This window comes from Mauremys mutica, chromosome 21 (assembly GCF_020497125.1).
Source record: "Mauremys mutica isolate MM-2020 ecotype Southern chromosome 21, ASM2049712v1, whole genome shotgun sequence".
NCBI lineage: Eukaryota > Metazoa > Chordata > Testudines > Geoemydidae > Mauremys > Mauremys mutica.
Window position 1 is genome coordinate 5,867,225 of NC_059092.1, and position 24,664 is coordinate 5,891,888.

General features: G+C 39.0%; 1 protein-coding gene across 7 annotated transcripts in view; it reads right to left on the reverse strand.

The window, feature by feature from the left end:
* The window catches only part of PRKCZ (protein kinase C zeta), a 154,953-nt gene that overhangs the window by 61,257 nt on the left and 69,032 nt on the right, over positions 1–24,664 (reverse strand). For all 7 annotated transcript variants that reach the window (XM_044995852.1, XM_044995853.1, XM_044995854.1 and 4 more), the window contains one exon: positions 2,960–3,045. In XM_044995852.1, coding sequence (XP_044851787.1) covers positions 2,960–3,045 — 86 coding nt within the window. The remainder of the gene's footprint in view (positions 1–2,959; positions 3,046–24,664) is intronic.

Below are 24,664 nucleotides of genomic sequence, written 5' to 3' on the forward strand. Positions count from 1 at the left end.
CCGGCAGCCACAGTGACAGTCCCAGACTCCTCCCATTACTCTTGGTCTTCCCATGATTCACTGTATTCTTGAAAGCTGCACATGCTGTCTTGCATTCCTCCTCCTCCACTCAGGCTTATACCAAACTCTGATGGCTCTGATGTAACTGTTCCAAGCCCCAAAACAGTGAAAGTCTGTCTAGCCTAGCAAACCTGTAAGCTACAGTATGGCTTTCAGATCCTCTTCTGTGGAATCAATCACTTACAGGAACACAGTGCTCTTCAGAAAATGGTTAAGTCACTTTGAATTCTTACTAGTACTAGTCACAGAGTGAATGATCTTTCTGAAGCCCGTCTGCACTATTTATAAGGGTCTGTAGTTCTGCACAGGAGGAACCCTGCACCAGTGACGAACCAGTTGTAAGAATGGGACCTAAGATCACGAACAACAAATAAAGAGCGGGGGAAAGGAATAGTCAACTTTTTCCTTTTTTAAAAACATTGACTCTACCTGCTGCACCTTTCTATCTTTAACTGGCTAGTTTCTCACAGGCATAATGGAGAAGAAATCCAAGGTCCCAGCCTAGCTGACTACCTAGGAAGGAAAGTCTCACAGTTATCTCATCCAAAGCCCTGGGTTTCAGGAGGGGCCAGAGGAGTCTACATGCTTAGACTCCCAAGTACAAATGGCAAAAAGAGAGCAGATCCATTGGACATTTTTTGTAAATGTTGAGGAACAATTTGAATTCAGGCCTTCTGGGCTTCTTCTGACACATTTATGTCAAATTATGTGAGTTTTCTATTTATTTTGTCACAAATTAAAAATAATGAAGAGAGTCATTCTGGGATCAGGCTAAATAGCTTACAAAATGACTAACTATAAAAGGCCTCCAATAATAAGATGTTTAAAGAAAATGTCAGACTGCAAAAATGATAATTTAGTGACTGACATCCTTGAGTGAGGCACTGCAGATCGAGAAACAGGAACTGAGGGATAGTTTTCAATTACATATACTTATAATCTTAGGGGCAGTCACCGTTGTGTGTGGGCACAAAGGCTTGTGATCATCTAAATTACTCTAATAACTCTTTTACTGGGTTCCTATTCAAGTGCACTTGAGGTTCACAGCAAAAGAGAAAAGGTTATATAATTGAGGGCACTTTAATACTGCAACTGACCTGTGTACAGTCTTATAAGCCCACTTAAAATATATATGGTACAGAAGATTTTTTTAATTTTTTTTTTTTTTTTTAACATTAGGCTGACAATCAAGGAGGTTAAAATTCAGGATCTTACAAGTGCCCATTTCAAATTGCTATTTTTGAGAAGTATTTGTAAAAGTTATGAGTAAGTAAATCGATAAGCACAATCTACAGTGCTGTTGAATATAAAGGAACATTAACAGAGTTGTACATTCTAGCCCTCTCCCCCCTTCACATGATGTACCCTTCATTTGTGCAGTATTTTTAAAAATAAGAAATAAACAGAAAATTAAAATAGGAGTAAGACAAGACACTAAGCGGACTACAGTGTTTGCCTTGCAATAGGTGTATTAAAAAGTGATTTCTGTTGCACAATTCATCTGATATTTTGAATAAATTCAGAAATTTACAGAATTGACTATAGAAACTCATTCAAGGCTGAAGTTAGATATCTAATCTCAGACACACATATGCATATGTATATACTTGCACGCTATATTTTGTTGTCTATGATACACTGATGTCTTTATTACTAGCTTCAGTTGTATTCTTATGATGCTGTAGCTCTGAAATGCATTTATTCTCTATACTGAAGTTTAGTGTAAACCAGGCCTATTAGAGACTGTCAACAAAAATAAAATGACCATGTTAGTGAGGTTTCAAAACCACAGATATACATTAACTACAGGCCTAATTTTCACAAACGTTTTACTAATTACTAATATAATACTGTAGATTTCTAATTAAAATGTATGTTGTCCAAAGGCATACATTTTGATTATGTATTAAGTATAATACGCAAAAAGGCAAAACACATTCCATAATGTGCATCAAAAACGGTATCTTAGTCACTATACTTGTTTAGTATGTGGTGAAAAGGTGCATTATGTATATACATCTCATTTAAATTTTAACAGTCCACAGATGCAATACTTAACCTTAACCAGCCTTAGATCTCTGTAATACATGTCAAATGGCATTTTTCCCCCTAGAGCACTGGAAACAAAAAACTCTATCCAAACAATAGCAAAGATTTGATTCCTTTTACTGTCATGGGATATCATTGTTGGATCTAAAAATTAACCCACCTCTTTGCACTTAGGCTTTTATGGAATTCCAAGATGTGTATCTTATATACAGTATATGTGCTGCAAAATTCTGGCACAATGGGCTAGGTTAAGGAAGGAGGAGTCTCAGCCTTTAAAGCTATGTTCTCTTACTTGTATGGATTAAGTCAGATCCTTCATGTTGTTGTATCTTGGCATATATACTGATTTGCAGCTCAAATACATATACCAGAATTTCCCCCCCAATTACATTATATACTAATTCCGGCTCCAAGCATGTTAAGACAGGATATTAAGAGATTTAATAAAAATCATTTATATAGACAATGAATGGAAAGGAATATTGACAATAACTGTGCTTACAGAAAATCAGAACCATGAGAGAGAGGGAGAGAATCTGATCTAAAATTATCTTTAAAAAAATAACAGTAATAACAACAACAACAATAAAAGCTTGTAAGAGCATTTAAAAGAGAACATTTCCATTAATTATGTACTACTGATCTCATCCCAGACTCTAAATAATTCAAAAACTTCAGACTTTTTCTGGTCGTTGTGCAGTGAATAATATTGCATACTGAATTCACATAAACAAGCATCTCCCTTTTCCTTTTCCTTCCCCATGTTCCAAATACAGGAAAAGCACACACTGAAAAAACAATGACTGCAGAGCATTACCCCAAAAATGGCATTTTTAGCAACAGTACTCACTCTGTTAAAGCGTTTGGCTTGAAACAGATGCCCATTCACTCGGTAGAGCTTCCTCCATCTTCTTGCTCCACGTCGGTAGATTGATTCTAAGAAGGAAATTAAAAAGGTGTAAAGCAGCAGCATAGTAACATAGCAATACCAGATACACCATGTCAAGCAAGTTGTGACTTAAAACATTCTTGCTTTTCTAAACACTAACACACAGCTAAAATCCCTGCTGATAGAATCAGGATTTTTTTTATTTTATTTTTTTTAAAAGAAGCCTTAAATGACAGCTTCTGGAGGATGTGCTTTTGCCACTGCCTCTCCCCTTTTCTCTATCCCTCTCTCTTTTTCTCACATGATTATAATCTTGTTACAGTTCCTTGGCTGCTTGCTGTTTCAAGCTCAGGTGAGATGGATAGATATAGTTAAAGAAACAGTGTTCCTCTATAAACCTCATGCTACTTATCTGTCACCTTAATGGGTAAACATGTAAAGAATATGTGTTAGCTGATGATAATGGAATATATTATATAGTATTAAAACATTACAAAATCTTGTGTCCTGTTTTCCTCTCTCCTGCATTACAGAATACTCATGCAAAAGGGCTAACGTTTTCCACTAGGAGTCTAATATGCTGGTTGTAAGGGCAATCTCCTAACCAAATCAGCCTGACAATTGGTAACGACTAGGGTTCAGCAATTGATTTTTTCCAATTTGGTGATGAAACAAAAAATAAGTAAATCCAGAAACAGTTTAGGCTCATTTCAAACCAAAAGTAACCCTCACCGAAACAAACAAACAAAAATTTAAAAAAATGTGTTTGGGTTGATTTGAAACAAAAAAGTCAATTTGAAAGAAATGTTGAAATGGTTTATTTAGAAAAATCTGAAACAAACCATTTTGACTTTTTCAAGAAAAATCAACTAATTTTTTATTTGGCTGAAACTATTTGCTGAATTCCTCCTGAATTCATGGACAGTTTTGGTCACTGCCAAACTGTATTCTATTAAGTGAAACAATTTTGCTTAGCCCTAGCAGTGAACAGCACCAGATTCTGATTCCCTAACCTGCTATCCAACCATCCTCAGAAAATTTCTGTGTGGCTAGATCCCTAACCCAAGTATCTTGAAACTCTGTAAACTTGAGTTACTTACCAACTGATCTACTAAGATGTTCTTTGGCACATTATCCAGGGATATTTTTTAAAAAGTAATGAATAAAGGTAGTTTAGCAGATTTTAAAAAATAAAAGTGATAAGTCCGTGAAACTCAAGCAAATTATTTTAATTAACAAAGGAAAACAGAGAATATTTTATTGCTTAAGGTCAGAACAAAAATCCAGATTACATTTAAAGAAATGGATTTATAAAATGTATTTGTTTGTTTTCTTATGATACAGTACTGAACTCTTAAGTGGGAAGACAGTCAGTGTTTAATCCTTGGTAAATTAATTCAATATTACCTTCAGGTCATCATCTTTAAACTTTTTGGCTTTCAAGAAGTCAAAAATAAATCCTAAATTTAAACACATTTCTGAAGCCTATATTATTATAAGCTTGACTCACTTGTAACAATGGCATATACACAACTGTGAGTATTGTTAGACTAAAAATAGATAATGAAATAAAATGATCTTCCAACAAAAGAAAAATGCATTTAAGTCTGCATTAGCTAAAACTATTTTTGATCTTTTTTCCTGCGTGTGTAATAAGTGCACTTGGTACTGCAACCAATTTTTAGATTTCTTACTGTTTGTCCTACAAAATCAAGGCAAGTCATTTCTAGATAGGGGGACAAAGGACTATTTTGAAGGATTCTGGCCACACTGGAAATTTCAGCCCCAAATCTGAAAACACGTGCACACATGTATAAATTTACTCATGCAAGTAGTGCCACTGTAAATTTAAGGATCAAGACCTTAAAAGACCACAGTACCTTTAATTTTTTTTATTTTTTAAATAAAGTGTTAACAAGAGAGGAATCAAATACAGAGTTGCTAGTCTAGATACAGCCTATGTGATGGGATTATGTACCCACATGGCTGTTCATGATATACAAAAATCTAAGCTTTCATTAAGTAGTAGTTTCTATTTTCATTGCTGCAAAGGAAATAGTCCATATATGAATTTAATGTACCCAGTGCAAGGCTGTCTGCCTGAAACTATGGCTCTGAGAGGTATGAACTTCACTACCTACTATTAATTCCAATGGTAACTCTAAAGGCCTAATTGCATTTTAAAAGACAGACAATCTCTATTTCACTGCTTATTTAACATTCAAATAGGGGAAAGGATTGGACTTGAAGTCCACTAGTGGAAACGGGAGTTGGTGCAGAGAAGGGGGGGGGGGAGAACACAGATACCCGAGCAAGAGATAGAGATAGAGGTGATGGAGAAGGAAAAAAGAAACAAAGGCAAAAACAGCACTGGTCCTCAAGGTGAGCATGTTTTCCTGTTGTGCTATGCTGAATGAAACGAAACAAAACAAAATAAATTGTAACTGGAAATTTAAAGGTTATATTCTATTCTTGATCTTTGGGCAAACTTCCCCGTGACAGTGGGAGATCAATTGTGGATGGTCTGCATCCTAAAGAGTTTCAATCTTTTAGCTAACAACTGAAAGTGCTCTTGGAAACTGCCCCATCCTAGAAGCAACTGTGGATTAACAGGCTGTGAATTTGGGTAATAAATAGCAATATTTACTTCCACCAGTTCCTCAGCTTGATTCCTCTATCCCACCATAATAACCATAGTTTTCTCTTGGTTGAGTCTGAGCCAGCTCATTCTAATTCAAGCATTGGTCCCAGCAAGACACTGGACAAGATAGTCAGCTGCACTGGCTAGGTGTGACAAAGACGAAAAACAGAGCACCATGTGTATATGGAAGACTCCACAACCCAAGCAACCTTATGATCTCTGACATCAGCCTCACATACAAATTCATCAGCACAGAATATTGCAGTAACCTCACGTGAGACTGTCCTCACAGTAGCAGGTCCATTTCACTACACTATCCTTGTGAGACCTCTCAGCAAGAAAAGAACAGTGACTCAAAAAATGACTCCATGCCTAACACAGACAGCAGCCATGTCTGCAATACTTTGTGGTCAATGGTATCAAAAGCAGCTGGCAGGGCTAATAAAATCAGTATGGACATAGGATTCTTGGTCATCACCAGAAGCTGGAGATAGTGAGCAATGAAAACAGGGCAGTCTCCATACCACATGCAGGACAAAAATTGGATTGGCCAGGGGCAACAAAATCTGAAGAATTTAGCATTGCCAGAGTGGCTTCACCTATTTATTTCCAATCTTTGCCAAAAGGGGGAGATTACACTCTAAAATAATTAGCTAAACTATCAATGTCAAAAACGTTTCTTCGAGCAAGTGCCTAAGTAACTCTTCCTTATGCATGGATAGCACCATGGGATGCACTGACCATCAAGTAGAATGTTTTTTTTATAATCAGTCACCGAGAATGTGGTCTATATGGAGTCAGAAAATGGGGAATAGTTTAACACAGAACTGACAGACACTGCAGATTCTTTCAATCAAAAACAATGGCTGTAACGTGTTAGAGAATACTTAGTAAACATTAACTCAAAATGAAAATGGCTGGCTCACATTTTTAGTATTCTTTTCTCCACCTTTTTCAATGGTCACATTTCAGAACTACCTATCATAGCTTTCAAGGACTGCAGAGTGGGAAGATAAAGACTGGAATGGGTGCTCTTGCCTCATTTCCTTGAAAGGAGGGATAAGCTTTCCCTCCTGACACCATGTAGCTGAAGACAGAGATGAGAAGCCAAAGTCTCTGATAACAAAATGGGGTGGCAGAAATTTGTACAAGAGCAGCACTCCCAGACCATCTTACAAATAGGTGGCAAAGAGTGTTCTGTAATTTTTCTCTCTAGAGAAACAACTGTAATGCAAAGATCCAATTATCTAAATCCTCCTTTTGGTTTATGATTTAAAAAAAGAGAGAGGCAGCGTAGCATCCTAGCACAGTCACATTACATTTTCTTTATTGTTTGGCTACTGCTCCAGATGGATCAAAAAGTGTAACAAAACCATGGAATAAAGAGATAGGAGTAAGCTAAGTAGTATGAAGAGTAGGGAGGAAACTGCTGACTTTGAAAACAAATGTAACTAGCCCTCAGCTACACTAGCCCTAACAGTTTTTTTTTCTTAGTCCATGAATGAGTTCAATGGTTGGCAAATCCTTTAATATACTTTTTTTTTCATTTTATATTTCACAAAAAATCTTATGTTTAAAGAAACCAGTACCTATTTTGCTAGTCAACCCAATATGAAGTTCACCTGATGAAATACACTCCCTAACTTCCGGTCGCCTTCTCAATACAAACTAATTTTCACTTGAAAAAGAAACGTATTGCTGTTGGTATTTCTGGACACTTTTTGTGTACCAATACCACTTCATGCCTCAGTACCAACTGGATAGAGACACTTGTGCTTGGGACTCAAAACAGAGCTACCAACTAGTCCTGGCACATAAAGTTGCCAATAAGCAGCCACAAGGTCTGAAAGCCTCCATCAAAGGAGAATTAGGAAATCTACTTGCTGCATTCTATGATAATGATGTAAGAATAAGGAATGCCAGTAAGTGACCGGTCATTATTTTCTGGCTCGATTCAAATGACATTGGTCAGGGTCACAAAAGCTTATATTCCCATCATAGGGGAGAGGTTGGCAATTACTGACTCTGATGGCTGTTGGATGCAATAAAAAAACCTCCATCGTATATATCAAAATAACCCTCACAAAACGAATACAGCTAATTAATCTTTCACTCACACACGCATGATGTCTAGCATGGAAGTCAGTAGACCTGAATCCCTTAGAGGGACGAGGGATTACTCTGCCTCTTAAAGGATATTTGTCAATAACTACTATTCTTGAACTTCAAAGGTCTCTCCTCAAAACAATTTCTTCCTGGTTCCACCCATTCAGCTGCTAAGATAGATCAGCCTCCCTCTCCCTCAAAGACCTCATTAACGAAGGCCACATCTACACTACCTGCCGGATCGGCAGGTAGTAATCGATCTATCGGGGATCAATTTATCGTGTCTCATCTAGACGCGATAAATCGATCCCTGAATCAATGCCCGTACTCCACCTCAGCAGGAGGAGTAAGCGGAGTAGACGGGGGAGCCACGGCAGTTGACTTGCCGCCATGAGGACAGCCAGGTAAGTCGAACTATGCGAATAGCATAGCTGAAGTTGCATATCTTAGATCGATCCCCCCCCGCCCAGTGTAGACCAGCCCAAAGAGTCTGAGATCTGAGTCAATCTCAAAATGTCATTTAGCTCTGACACTTGTTCCTGTTCATTGTCAGGCTCTTTAGCACACTATAATACAGTATGCACTCTCATTTTGCGGTTCCGTTTTTGCCCCAAATCAAACAGTTACTTTCCCCCACATTCAGATCCTCAAAGATTCAGGACATCATGTTGGATGCTTGACTCAGATGGAATCCTGAATGAAAATCAAAACATATCTACAACCTGTAGGCATTTGAATTTTCCGTCTCATGTAAGACTTGCCAAAAATCATTGGTTTGCATCCAAAATGGAAAATTATTTTGCATTTTAAAATCTATACATGATCTCAACTGTTGTTCTCATAGAGTAGCATTTAATAGCCCTATCCAAATCTTTTGGATGTACACAAATCCTTTACTTGTTTGTTTTTTATTACAGTGGCCATCCTGTAAACTCAGGTTTCAGAGTAGCAGCCGTGTTAGTCTGTATCCGCAAAAAGAACAGGAGTACTTGTATACTTCCACCTTTTCATGTTCTCTGTATGTGTAAATATCTCCTGTCTGTGTGTTCCATTCTATGCATCCGAAGAAGTGAGCTGTAGCTCATGAAAGCTCATGCTAAAATAAATTTGTTAGTCTTTAAGGTGCCACAAGTAGTCCTGTTCTTTTTCCTGTAAACTCAGTCAGTTGGTGTCTGAATTTCCTCTGTAACGTCTAAATATATCATATCAAATTCAACTTTAATCTCATTGACAGTGGGACTTTACTTGGTGCATGTGTTTTGGCAACACACTGGAATGTATCAATCTAATGTATAGCCTAAACTAAAGAACCTGGGACCATAAAAAGTCTGATCAAGTTCTTTAAGAAGGTCTTTTGTATTCTGTTTAGTAGGCAAGCTGATCATCGATGTTTGCAAACTGTTTGTCAACCCAAGGCTACATAGTACAACAGAAAGTCCTATTTCAAACTGAGTGATAGCTCAGTCAAACATGCCACTGTGGCTTTCCTACAGGGCTCATTTTGTGCCCGCTACATAAAACAAAAGCTTTAACATTGGACAGTTAATCATTTTGTTTATGCTTCCCGTGATCACACTACATTCAGCTCCATTATCAATTTTGATTGCTTTTTGTTCATTTATTTCCAATACCACAAACCAATCTGTTAAACCTTGCTTCACAAATTTATTAAGGAGATCCAACAAAGAACTCTGCTTCTGCAACATAAGAGCTTTGCCCTCTGGCTGCAGGTTCGCCAAAGTCTTTCCTATTTTTTTTTTTTGTATAAAATATATATAAAAAAAATTCACTCTGCTTAGAGCAACATGTGTTGGCAAAATGGTTGCTTTTACTCAACACATGACACCAGAACCCTTGTATTGGGTACCTTTGTGTCATGTTTTAATTAATTCCACATTTATGATAAATTAAATATGGTCTCTGCTATTTATCTATGCATTCTGTTCTTCATACTCTGGTATGATTTTTAATTAGATGCACTTCAGTTCTTTCACTGCTTCCTCACACTTATATTTTGGAAACAATTTTGCACTAGTCCTGCAAATATCCACTGTTCTTCACAAAGCCGAGAACATGGGTGTTTTAACCTGAATTTCATTTACACAACAAATAATTATGTCAGTTTATAGGTTAACTTTTCAAATTCACATGCTTTATTACATATGTCTATAATCTAATAGTCAGAAGTTCTCCATGGCAGCTGATATCTTTTACATAAAGTGTACTTTTCCCCAAGTGATATTATCGATGGGATAAAAAAAATCTTTTAATTATGTTATCTAGCAGTTCTCGTTCCTCTTTATGCTCCTCTTGGACGATATTACACATCTTCAGTGGTGTTGGGCCTTATGCATGTACCAGTATGGAGGATTTTACCTTCTCCAATTCCTCTTTGGAAAGAAAAAATCCTGTCTGAGCAATGTACAGACAGGGCAGTCACTAGGTATATGCTCAGGCATAGACTCTTGCAACAGTAAACCAGACTTATTTATATAGTACCCAAAATCAAACATAATGGCAAAATAACCAAGGTGATGTGTGGTATGTGACATTTTGGGTCTGTATTTTATGGCACCATGTTTTCTAGGCACCAACAGCAAAAAAATAAAATTCTAAGCATGAGCTTTTAGGTAAAATGCCAATGTAATACCATCTAAACCACTTCTGGCAGTCAATTGTTTATTTTTGAGCACTGCATGTAGACTGACCTATGTAGTCAGTATTAGAAGTGGCCAGGACACCAATTCCCTAAAAGAAAAATGTTAGTAAATAATTTACATTAAACAAATCAAGTCATTCTGAATGTTGAAAAACGTGAAGTATGTCTTCTCAAAACATGGAAAAAAAGGAAACATGCTTGGGCCTATGAATATACTAGTCTATTAAAAGAGCAGGAAATTGAAGTGGAATGTGACTAATGACATTTTCTGAAAAAGCTGAACTGAATATAATCACCCTACTGATTATCCAGATAATCTTTGGAGGAGAACTTGCATCCTTTTTGTACCACCCTAATAGAAACCAACCCTTAAAGCCATTAATGTGATTACAGAGTCTGCAAATACAATAGTTTAATCTGTAGATCTTAAAAAGACTATGTCCTTGGGCACTGATTTTGGGGGAGGAGGCGTATCTGGTGCTGCTTTTGTTTTTGAAAGATGTATAGTTTGATTGCAGGCAATTAAATATTTTAGACAAGTATTCTCATTCTCAGTTTCTGGTGGAAACTACAGTACCTGTGAATGTATTAATTCTGATAGCATTCATCTTTATTTTCAAAGAGACATAATCTACTGAACAAACATGTAATAAATAAGCGCTACACATTTAAACTCTCATTAGAGTTCCCACTCACTTCAGAACTTGGTATCAGCTCCAATGATTCATAACCTCAACAAAAATGATGGAAACAAACCACTGGGTAAGTTGAATTTTAAACACTGCAATATATTCTAACCAGCTGACTGTAGTGTTCATCTGTGTGTTTTTGAGCCACAGCTTAGCATCAGTACAGTATTGTTGTATGTTGTACGTATCTTGAACAGCTGATATTAATGAATGAAAAGAACATGTCCTGGGTGTCAGATTTTATTATTGCAAGTAATATTCTTTCATTATAAATGTTTACACTTTATACAATTTTTCAGTCTAGAAAAGATAACCACTTGCAGCAGTACTGGTAAGTAAATATCAAACAGAAAACCAGAGAAAGGGTTAGCAGCTACAGCAAACATATTTAGGATCAAGTTGGGCTCAATAGCGGAGATAATAGATGCCTTTGAACTTGATGGGGGTCATTAAGTATTTGAAACTTGTGGCCAGATCCTCAGCTACAGTAACTTGTTATGGTTCCACTGATTTAGACAAGTTGTCTTGTCTTTAAGGAAAAGGGTTGTTGACAGAAAAAAAATCAGGTAAGTTTCCTTTTGTTTTTCTTAATAACAAAGTCCATATGATGGTGACGATTCTGAGTGAGAGCCCAGGCATATAGCCTTAACAAGAAATTTAGCATAATTGGGTGTAGGGGACAGACACACAGAAAGTAAACCAGAGTCTAAACAGCTGTTTTCTGAGTTTCTGAAAATGATGCTGCCTCTGTGAATAATATTAATAAATTCAGATAAGCTGCACTTTGTTTGTCATAATATCCTTAAGATTCTCCATGTCTGTCTACAAATTAGACTAAGAACATAGTATCCGATGTCTATGCCAGACATAGATCTTAGAAGTTTTATTATTTTATCTAGCAGTTCTCGTTCCTCTTTATGCTCCTCCTGGAGCATATTACACATCTCCAGTGCTGTTGGGCCTTCTGCATGTACCAGGATGTAGGATTTTACCCTCTCCAATTCCTCTTTGGAAAGAAGAAATCCTGTCTGAGCAATGTACAAAGAGGGCCTCCTGTCTCTCTTCAAACAAAGAAATAATGCAATTCTGTAGCCCAGTGTTTTTTGACCATTCGAAAATTGACACAGACTATATTTAACATTGAGGGCCTTGAAATAAGAAGTGAGCTTTCATATGGATGTCTATTAGGATACTCTCAAGGAATTTTAACTAACAGTTTCTATGGTAACCTGGAGTCCTAAAAGAATACAGTGTCTGAGAAAACGCATTTAAAAACTATGTTTAAATAAATGAAGTTAGCAAAGAGTCTTGTGGCACGTTATAGACTAACAGACGTTTTGGAGCATGAGCTTTCGTGGGTGAATACCCACTTCGTCGGATGCATGGGTATTCATCCACGAAAGCTCATGCTCCCATGCATCTGACGAAGTGGGAATTCACCCACGAAAGCTCATGCTCCAAAACGTCTGTTAGTCTATAAGGTGCCACAAGACTCTTTGCTGCTTTTGCAGATCCAGACTAACACGGCTACCCCTCTGATACTTAAATGAAGTTGCGACACAAACTGTCAATATCTGCAATACTCAAGTTAACACTGACCCTCCATCTTTAATCTATGTTTTTGCATTTAATAGTTTTTTATTCTCTATCTGTACAGCAACTGGCACAATGGACTCCCCATACTCACCGAGGCCTCTGTGCTACTGTAAATACAAATAGTAAAAAATCTCAAGTGCTGTTCATTTTTCTAACTTGCAGAAAATACGAACAGGTTTTCTTCATACTGTCTGAAGCTAAAAACCCTGAACGACACAGTATGTTCAGAACAGCTCAGATTTTACTATATCTGTGTTGGCAAAAAACAAACCCTACACGTTCTTAGAATCTACAGTAATCAGAATCTAAAAGAATAAGTTTATTAACTTTTTAGTGCTTAGTTTAGAAAGTCTACAATGAATAAAAAATCTTTTGACAAAACTAAATTTAAAACCTCTGGCATTAACCTTTGAAAACAAAAGAAATACACAAGCAATTTTGTTCTAAATGATATTAACATCACAGTTGAGTTCTCTGAAGGTATAATCCTAAAGACTGAAACATGAATGAGGACTACTGAATAACTCCTGTGTGAGCTACTGATTTCTTTAAACACCAATAGCATATACATGAAACATGAAAGAAATCTGAGGAGTCATGTTTGATGGAGACTTATTTTGAGTAACAACATACCAAAGATCAATTATATTTTTCTAGAGATTTAGGAAAGAAAAATAAAACTACTGTCTGAATTAAGAGCAAGAGGTATAAAAAGCCTTGTTACAAATTTTTTTACAACTTTTTTTAATCTTGTCTTTTACTAATTAATATTCCAGTTTTTCACCCTGGTGCAGCATGATAGGTTACACATGATCCAAAACCACTCGTGTGATGGAATATAAGAAATAATGACACGTGAGAATTAACAAATGCTACAACTGTGCTAACCTGGAGAAAACAGTGACAGAAAACATCAGAATACAAAACAAGATTTCAACAGGGACTAGATAGGATGTGCCTTACCTATAACCTATGCTTCTATGCAATGACACAATATCTTCTATAAATATCAAAACAAAATAGTTTACCTACCAACTTGGACAAAAATGTTCTAGAAAATTTGCTTCTAATTTCTAGGAGAGTTAGTATTAGAGTGAACTGTCAGTATAATGGGATGTTCCACAGGGATAATGGTAAGGAACACTCCTCCAAGTTTGTAGAATGCCAGCTGAGCACCTTATCTACTACTACTAGAGCCTCAGGGCTGCAGCAGCCTTGACTGCAGATGTGCTGCCTTGTATAATGAGGGATGCAGATGCAGGGGTGTTAAGCCTTCAGATCCTCATATTTTAACTCATTCCCTCCATGTAAAGATGGATTAAGCCCCACACAGAATACAGCTCTACAGACCACAAGAATATAGAAACCCTTGTTCCCAGCATCCTGCTCTTTACAACAAGACTGCACTGTTGCCAATGCCTAAGTAGTTTTACATACTAGCAGAGGATTGGTTTGGCCAGGATTTGTCACCCAAGTAATTTAAAATGATTGTTCTGTCAGAACAAATCCAAAAAGAGCACTGCTTCGGAGAGCCTGAGCTAATAAAAAAGTGGAACACTAATCTAAGCATCTGTAACTGTAAGGCTTCTGAAACCAGTTCAAAAGTCCTATGAGAGGTCACCTTCTGTTTTATTAGGTATAAGAAAATGTACAGATTACAGTGAAGAAACTATTAGCTGGTCCTGTGGGAAGCCATAGTAGTGATCTATGCAATGAGCGATTTGCTGTAACAGGTTTAGGCAGTTTGCCAAACTCTCTCACTTTAAAAATGTTGATGAAAACCCTCAGATTTACAAACAATGGTGTAAAATGTCTAAAAGTTATTAGACAAGAGGAGCTCATGTCCTACTATTCTAATCTCTTTCAGAAACTGCTGATGCCCACTACTCTCTAGGGATCCTGTGTTCAAAATATGTATGTATTTACTGTAACCCTTAGGATGCATATCCTTTTCTTTTATAAATATGCTCTTTTCCATTTACCTCAGATTTCATAGTACAATGGTATACTCCTGGGGGAACTCTGCACCAAAAAATTAAAAAAACTGCACATATTTTAAAATTCTGCAAAATTCTGCATATTTTATTTGTCAAAAAAAATCACACTAGTTTCAATTATTTTGATAATATATTTCAAAATACCTGTGAGCAAGTATGTCTAACAATACAGACAACAAAAAAAGATTCAGAAAATATTTTCTGACAAACAGATTCCTGAGTAGGCATATTAATAGGGAACTTTGAGTAATAATTAGGCTACAACTTAGTCAAGGGTATTTTTAGTAAAAGTCAGGGGAAGGTCAGAGGCAATAAAAAAATATTAATGGCCTGTCCATGACTTTTACTAAAAATACCTGTGACTAAATCTTGGGAGGCCACTGCTGTCAAGGGGTGTCCCAGGGGAGTGCTACTCGGGGGAGGATGCCCCGAGAAAGAGGGGGTGCTACTGGCAGCGGGGGAGAGGGAGAGAGAGGAGAAGCAGCACTAGCTGCCAGGGGCAGCCGAGCAGCGGCTGCTCAGGCAGTCCCCGGGGCCAGGCGCACTGGCTGCTGCTCAGGAAGTTCCTGGGCAGCAGGCCCGGGGCCATTCCAGGAACAGGCTGCAGAGCCGCTCCAGCAGCAGCCATGTGGCTAGCCCCGGGGCCACCTGAGCAGCTGACACCAGAGCTAGCTGCTTGGGTGGCCCTGGAGGAATAATGGAGGTCGGGGAAAGTCGCAGAATCTGTTACTTCCGCAACCTCTGTGACAAACACGGCGCCCTAGTAATAATTCATTTAAACTACAATATAGAAATGTATTTCCTGCACCCCTCAGAAGCAGTGCAAAGACTTCAGAGAGTCAGGGGTAATGGAGGAGCTGAGGGAGAGGGAAGTAACTGCTGGAAAGGAACCTGGGTGTGAACTTGGAGGGTTGCTGGCTGTGGGTGAGAGACGTATGGAACAGTTTTCATTTTTGGGTGGAGGGGGATTGTTAGAGAGCCTCCCCCATGTAGATTGTGGCTGAGCCCTAACCTCTCATTCATTCAGGCACATCTGCCTGTCCCCATATCTCTGCACCCCCACTCAGCTGCCCCTCCTCCCCCATATGTCCCTGCACCCCCACTCAACCAGCTCCTTCCCGCACATGAATTCTGCGCAGGGCTGGCCTTACCATGAGGCAAACTGAGGCAGTTTCAAAGTAATATTGGCACAGATAAGTATGGTACAATATCAAATTCTTCAGAACTAGTAAAATAAATTAGTTTTCTGGGTGAAGAGTACTGTATTGCAAGTACACCTCTACCCTGATATAACACCCGATATAACACGAATTTGAATATAACGCGGTAAAGCAGCGCTCCATGGGGGTAGGGCTGCGCGCTCTGGCGGATCAAATCAAGTTCGATATAACGCGGTTTCACCTATAACGCAGTAAGATTTTTTGGCTCCCGAGGACAGCGTTATATCGAGGTAGAGGTGTACTTGGATGTCAATGTCAAATGATGCAATACTGCAAGCCACTAGATCAGTGAAGAGAATGTACTAGTACATGGAAAAGTTTAGTAGGCTCTAAAGATAAATGACTGTGTCATAAACCATCCCTTTTCACTCAGTTCCTCGATGAGAAATAGTTTGACTCAGCACCAATAAAAAACAAAAATGTGGCTGTAGTTAGAATTAATGAGCCCAAAACAATGTTCAATGAATTTATTCAAGCCTATTCTATAAAATAAATGAATGTAGCTATACTTACACTAATTATGAAATACTTCCACAATGCATATATCCTTAAATATTGCTTTTTTGATCTAACTGGAATATATACCATAATCAAGTATCAGTGAAAAAGACTGCTCCTCCACTTGTAGGATGGCTCACCACCAAGAGAAAGAATTAACCACAAGGATTTTTCCCATGTCAGCTAATTGACTCATTAGACAGTACCATATGGAGGCAACTTACTACATCTGTGTTCTGAGCACGAGCCTATCACAGACAGGAGAAATATTAAATGGTTGATAAATTAATAAGCAGCTTGTGTTGCCATGCCTCCTATGTTGAAGAAATTCATAAACAAAGGAGCAACCACTTCCCTGATTGAAAATATTAAACCATGTCAGAGCTTCATATCGTATTATACTAAAGTAGTGTGGTCTAGTGAACAGAGAACAGGACTGGAAAGCTCAGATTTTCAATGGCTCTGCCACTGACTCATTGCGTGGCCTTAGGCAAGTCAACCTCTGATTCTATTTCCCTATCCGAAAAATGGGGATACGACTGTGTTCCTCACAGAGCTGTGAAGATGTATTCAAGATGCCAAAAGCTGAGACTGAATGACACAGGATGGATCATTCGATAATTTCCCTGCTTTGTTCATTCCCTCTTAAGCATTTAGCACAGGCCACTATCAAAAGATTGGATTCTGGACTAGATGGACCATTGGTCTGACCCAGCATGGCCATTCTTATATTATGTTCTTACACAAAGCCCTGTCCTGTATGTGCTAAGTACTATTATTTGGTTCTAATAACATTTTAAAATTTAGCTCTTATTACAAAAGAAATATGAAAGACAGCTGAACATTTTAAATGCCAAAAAACACTTTGGCATTAAGTCAAAATAAGAAAAATTTTTCATCTTACTAGAAAAGGAAAATTAATTAACAGAGATTACAATTCACTGACCTTCATACAGGAAGTTAATCATGGTCATTAGAGGACATCTTGAAGGCTAGCTAGTTTTAAAAAACATGGCAGACAGCAAGTTTTCAGAAACAGTATAGTCTCTCGCAGCAGCCTTTTAGATTTCATGGAAGGAAAATAATATGGAAGAATACTTGACTGAAGGCATAAATTAAGTTGCACTGGAACTCTAGCAGTCAGAGTTTCCACTAGTTCGCAGTTGGATAACCTTCACAAAGACCCCCTGGCCAAGCTGATACCTGAAGTGAAGTAGGATCCAGGCGACAGATTCTTACTTCCATTTGGCGTAAAAAGATTAAACAATGCAAAGGAATATCTGATAAATGTTTTGTTGACAATTTTTATTGTTATCTTCCAGTCCACCTGCATGATGGTTATTTATTATTTAAGTTACAGTAGCTTACAGAAACCCCAATCAGGATCAGGGCTATGCTATGCTCACTGCTATACAGACACATTAAAAAAAAGGTACTGGCTACTCTAAGAGCAATCCTAGGGCATACACCCAAGACAAACCTAATGATGGAGAACAAATCTTCCGTCTAATATGGCCATGGAGCCCTTGTGTCTTATAAGCCTTAGTAAAAATTTGGATTCCAGAGATAATGTATGGCTATTCGCTGATACACTATCTGTGCTGCCCACTCTATGAGCAATTTTCCCAAGCAAGTCTGAGATAACATTAAATCCTACAGAAAACAATCAGTGTCCCTTTGTGTATCAAGTGAAATGAAGCATCAATATATAGGCAGACAGAACGCCAGTAATGCACAAGAGCTGGAAGTCACGCACTAATGGCAAGATGCAGTCAAATGCATATTGCTGACCGAAATGTCCTCCTCTGGGATTATAAATGTGAGTAAAATCACTGGTATTTCACATCCTCATCCATTTCACAGTCCACTCGTCCTAAGGAAAAATCCTTGGAGTATAATTCTAAGCATTTCTACTTGTGTTCATGAACAAATGTGCTTTCCAGGGGTGCCATAACATAAGAACGGTCATACTGGGTCAGACCAAAGATCCATCTGGCCCAGTATCCTGTCTTCTGACAATGGCCAATGCCAGGTGCCCCAGAGGGAATGAACAGGTAATTATAAAAAGTGATCCATCCCCTGTCGCCCATTCCCAGACTCTGGCAAACAGGGGCTAGGAACACCATCCCTGCCCATCCTGGCTAATAGCCATTCATGGACCTATACTGTACTCCATGAATTTATCTAGAACTTTTTTGAACCCTGTTATAGTCTTGGCCTTCACAACATCCTCTGGCAAGGCATTCCATAGGTTGACTGTGCATTGTGTGAGGAAATACTTCCTTTTGTTTCTTTTAAACCTGCTGCCTATTAATTTCATTTGGTGACTCCTAGTTCTTGTGTCATGAGAAGGAGTAAATAATAACACTTCCTTATTTACTTTCTCCACACCAGTCATGATTTTATAAACCTCTATCTTAACCCCCCTTAGTCGTCTCTTTTCCAAGCTGAAAAGTCCCAGTCATATTAATCTCTCCTCACATGACAACCATTCCATACTCCTAATCATTTTTTATTAGAGAAGCAGTATTAAATAGCATAGTGTCACATGGTTCCAAAATTTCTTTTTTTATTTTTCCCCTCATCTATTTACATAACGTCTGCAATACTCATAATCCTTTAAACACCATTGTCATCAAACTAAGTACTTTAATGCTCTTATTAGAGCAGCAAACACACTATGCCAGCAGTCTAACACTTATACTTTAAACAGTGCTGGAACAAGACAATTTGAGTGCACAAGGGAGAAGGAAAATGTTGATAATTAAACAGATTTTAGTTATCTACAGAAATTTTCTGTAGATATCAACAATACCTCATCAGGATTCTATTTATTGGTGGAGGTGGTTAAAAATCCAAAATGAAAACTCTCCACCAAATTTTTAGACCTCCACCCTGCCCCCAGTGGAGGGGGGTATGGTGGGGGAATGGAGTCAGCAGGGGAAAGAATCATTGCCACAAAATGAGGACACTAAAGCCTTGACATACACGACTTCAGATGAACGAATCCATTTTGAAAGGAACTGAGTAACAGTCAGAAACCACAAACTAGACAAATTAGTTTTGAGGCAACTAGTACAAAGGCCTTTATTAGGGAACCAACAGATGGACTGTAGAAATTGATGTGTGGCTTCTTGAAATCAAACAAGCGTTACAGTTTGTAATAAAATAAAGGAATTAACCCATACCCACTAACTCAATTATTCATAAAATTAAGAGGTTTATTAAAATTGCATGGAACATTGCAAGTTACTTTCCTCCAGAACACCACTAAACCACAACTACCATATTCAGACGTAGGCACCAAATGCTATAAAAAAAAAATCAGGGGCAAAATTAAACTGTGGCATAAGCAAGTACAATATCATGTATGTCAATGGACTGTCACACCAAGACTAAATTTAGTCCTTGAATTATAAAGAGGTAACACTTTCCTCATAAGAAAAGTAGTAATTATCAGTGCATTAGGTCAGTATTTGCCACCTTTTGTTCAATACTGTCCATTTGCCAGTCCCTACGTTTTACTGAACTTCTGTTTCTATAGCTCCAAATCAATTATTTATTTGATCAAATATAAAATTCATCCTAAAGAGCTGAACTACTATATAGCTTGTTAGAAATTTACAAATATTTCCTTGCTGCACAAATCGAACACCGATACTTTTGATTGCGGCACACAAATCATTATCCAGAGAAGAGTTATGCACATTCTTTCTAGGAAATGTCATTGTATCAAGATCAATGTTGTATAATTCAGATGACATATAACAATTAGAATCAGACTTTAAAGGTCAGAAGGGACCACCATGATCCTCTAGTCCAAGGGTGGGCAAGCTATGGCCCGGGGGCCGCATCTGGCCCTCCAGATGTTTTAATCCGGCCCTCGAGCACCCGCCGGGGAGCAGATTCCGGGGCTTGCCCTGCTCCAGCCAGGCAGCGGGGTTGAGGGTTTGCCTCGCTCCGCACGGCTCCCAGAAGCAGCCGCATGTCCCCCTTCCGGCTCCTATGCATAGGGGTAGCCAGTGGGCTCCGCATGCTGCCCCCGCCCCAAGTGCCACCCCCACAGCTCCCATTGGCTGGGAACCACGGACAATAGAAGCTGCAGGGGTGGCGCCTGCAGACGGGGCAGTGCGCAGACACACCTGACTGCGCCTCTGTGGTAGGAGCTGGAGGGGGGGCCACGCCGAGTGCTTCTGGGAGCTGCTTGAGGTAAGCGCACCCCAGAGCCTGCACCCAAGCCCCTCCTGTGCCCCAACCCCCTGCCCCACCCCAATACCCCTCCCACTCTCCGAATCCCTCAGTCCCAGCCCGGAGCACTCTCCTGCACCCCTAACCCCTCATCCGCAGGTGCCACTCCTGCAACAGCCAGGGTCTCTGTTAATCTGAGCCAGGAAAAATTCCTTCCCAGCTCCAAATACAGTGATCAGTTAGACCCTGAGCATGTGGGCAAGACCCGTCAGACAGACATTCTCCGTAGTAACTCGGAGCCTCCCCATCTAGTGTCCCATCACCAGACATTGGGAGTTATTTGCTGCTAGCAGCTGGACATCGGCAACATGTCATTGTAGGCAGTCTCATCATACAATCCCCTCCATAAACTTGTCAAGCTCAGTCTTGAAGTCAGTTAGGTTTTTTGCCCCCTCTGCTCCCCTTTGAAGGCTGTTCCAGAACTTCACTCCTCTGATGGTTAGAAACGTTCATCTAATTTAAAACCTAAACTTGTTGATGGCCAGCTTGTATCAATATGTTCTTGTGACCACATGGGTGGTCAACTTAAATAAATCCTCTCCCTCCCTGGTATTAGAGAGACAAGGTGGATAAGGTAATGTTTTATTGGACCAACTTCTGTTGGCTAGAGAGACAAGCTTTCGAGCCACACACCGCTCTTCTTCAGGTATGGGAAAGGTACTCCAAGCGTCACAGCTAAATGTAAGATGGAACAGATTGTTTAGCATAAGTAGTTAACACATATTCTAAAGCAGGGGTGGCCAACCTGAGCCTCAGAAAGAGCCAAAATTTACCAATGTACATCGCCAAAGAGCCGCAGTAATACGTCAGCAGCCCCCCACATCAGCTCCCGCCCTCCAGCCCCCAGCGCCTCCCACCCGCCGTCAGCCCTGCCAGTCAGCACCTCCCGCCTGCCGCAATCAGCTGTTTTGCATGCGCAGGAGGCTCTGGGGGGGGGGGAGGGGAGCAAGGGCATGGCCAGCTCAGGGGAAGGGGCAGGGGCCTTGGGGGAAGGGGTGGAGTGGGGCAGGGCCTGGGGCAGAGCAGGGGGTTGAGCAGTGAGCACTCCCCGGCACATTGGAAAGTTGGCATCTGTAGCTCCAGCCCCGGAGTCGGTGCCTATAAAAAGGAGCTGCATATTAACCTCTGAAGAGCCGCATGCGGCTCCGGAGCCACAGGCTGGCCACCCCTGTTCTAAGGGGTCAGTCAAGGTAGAGTGGCCCATTAACGTGTGAAAGAGAGTCCTGTGGCACCTTACAGACTAACAGACGTGTGTTACACATTGCCCCACCTAGTGGCCGAATAGTATACAGTTTAGCATTTCATTACCATTTCTAGCAGAAAGGGACCTTTGAAGAATGAGGAATGACAAAATAGGGATTTTTTTAAAGTAAATTTAAAAAAGATCTATTTATCTACAAAACAGAAAAACAGATACTCAATCAGCAGTAGTGCACTGCAAGCACAGGCCTCTATCCTAGCATACACTCACTCCCACGTCTCAGTGGTGAAGAGAGAGATTCAAACTCTATGCCAGTTCAATTCCTACAATACAAATCCATTTGGTTCAACTTCTTTCATTCAAAGTGTGTTCCTAAAATGCTTTACAGAGTTAAAAATAATTAAAACATTATCCTTGGTTCCTCTTCTGAGACAGACAATTAAAACAAGCTGTAATGACATCTTTATGACGTGGATACCAGCCCACGAGGAACAGAATTATTCTAATGTTTTTTTAATGTTTCCATTACTACTGCATTAGTTGAAATCATTAGTTGCACAAAGAGAACTAGTAATTCCTTCCTTCATCTGTCCCACAGCATAGACACAATTTAATTTTTTGAGGAATTCTGGATTTTGTTGCTTCTAGGCTCAGGCACATTAATTCCAGGGCAAAATACTACTTTGCTTAATTAGGAGGATAGTAAAGTGAAGCCTTCACTTCCAGGATCTTTTACAGCAGAAGCATAAGGGAATTTCATAACATTCCCATTCATAGGTGTCTACAGGTTTGGAGCAGAGTTGAAAAGTAGCTAACAGAGAGAATGGGAAATTTTCTTCCACAGCCTCATAAGAGTTCAGCCTCCTAGAAAATTCCGCTGAGATTGAAAATTTAGCATACCATTCTTTCAGACTCAGTAGATTATCCTCCTGCTTTAAGAACCTGTAGCTTCTTTGAGCCTTCTATATTTCATGCCAAATGCTGGTATCCCTGAGAGGAGGGCAACAAAATAGCATCACTGATCATACATGATGGCACTTGTGAGTTCTGCAAAGCTAAGCAAAAGGAGGCTCAATAGGTATTTGACTACCTAATCTCAACCCATAAGAGACAGGTGACTGTTAGAGCTAAATGTAGTAAAGGTACAAAATAAAGTAACAATACATAATTTCCAAGAAGCACCATCACTTATGACACTACTACATGAAATATTATCCAATATGATACAAGGATGACAGTCTAGGGGTGATATAGTTTTCTCACCCACCAAATATAGTCTATGCATACTTCATAATCACCCGTTTCAGGCAAAACCTGAGAGAACAGATGGGCCTTACTCTATAGCCTGAAGTTTAGACAGGCAGGTTTCTGCTGGACTAGTAAAAGGTGGTTATTCCAAAGCCAGAGATCCTCTACTTTAATAGATTTCTTTATTTTTTTAATCAGTAAAATGTGTTTAAAAATGAACTGCATGTCCTACTGTATTATAGTTAAATATCACAGTAAATATACTGTCACAAGTCATTCTGGAATGACACAAAATCAGATGGCCAAAACTGCAAGTCCATAACATATTAAAACTTCCAGTTAAATTGCTCTATTATATATTTTTTGTTTGAAATTACACTTCAGTTTTGTGTTTCTAAAATATGGCTTGCAAAAATTCAGGACTACCCTTGTGGGGGAACTAAACGTAGTAGCTAGTAGATGCAGAAATAGAGCACTGTGTTGCATTCCCCAGCTGCTGGGAAGGGGAACTAGTTTTACAGAATGCTGACCTGGACACTGCTTGGAGACCTGGCTAGTACGGATCTGATAAATGTGAATCTCCCTGCATGGTAGAAAGGGAAATTAGATTTCTGTCTCTTCCCTCTATCTAGAGCCTTTTGGTCACTGCCAGGGCATGGGAGGAAAAAACAAAAGTTGTCTGCTATTTTACCCTTCCCCGTAATCCTTATTTATGGGTCACCCTCTATGAATACCTCTGGTCCTGCCACCATTTGGTGCTCCTTACAGTTTTCCTAAGCAGCAGCATTAAATGGAAAGTATTTCTAACAGTTTCACTGCTACCAACAAGGTTTGACATTCATTTCATCATTCTGTTTTTTAGAAAAGCTATGAGCAACAAGGAAGTGACTGAAGCTGTCTGTAGAATCTGTGAGACAACACTGCATTGCTTTACATTCAGGCCACTTTTGGAAGGTTTAATCTTTACAACTATATGAGAAGGATTATTATTATTTTCTTTAATCAAAACTTAAATTCTGCTGAAATTGATGTCTTAAGCCCAGTCACACTTTCCAGAGAAAGCTTCCCAACTCATGATTAGATGTGAAGCGATTTTTTCCCCATTTTGCTCTAAGAGTCCAATGTGCTTTTGAGAATACGGAAAAAAACCCTAGTTATAATATATTAACTATAATGTAACTACTTCCATTATTTTCCAAAATTTGTGTCCTTCCTTTTGATTTCCACAAAAATAAAAATACTGAAATTGCACGTAAAGCAAAGATGCTAAATCTAAAGCAGCCAGCTGCCTCAACACAACCCACAGCGTAGAACAGTTCTCTGACTGTCTCTGTTGTACAATTCCCCCCTCTGTTGCCAAGTTCTGCAACTGCATCATTAATGGCAATGTACAATGCACCTTTAAGTTTAACTAATAATTATTTTTCAAAGGCATTATTCAATTTATTCATATTTTCTTTCACCTTTTAAAACAACTTACAGAAAAAACAAAATTGTAAGGGGAAAAAATACATGTAGAACAAAAACATGTGACAAACGCATGCACTATTTTCACAGTGTTTT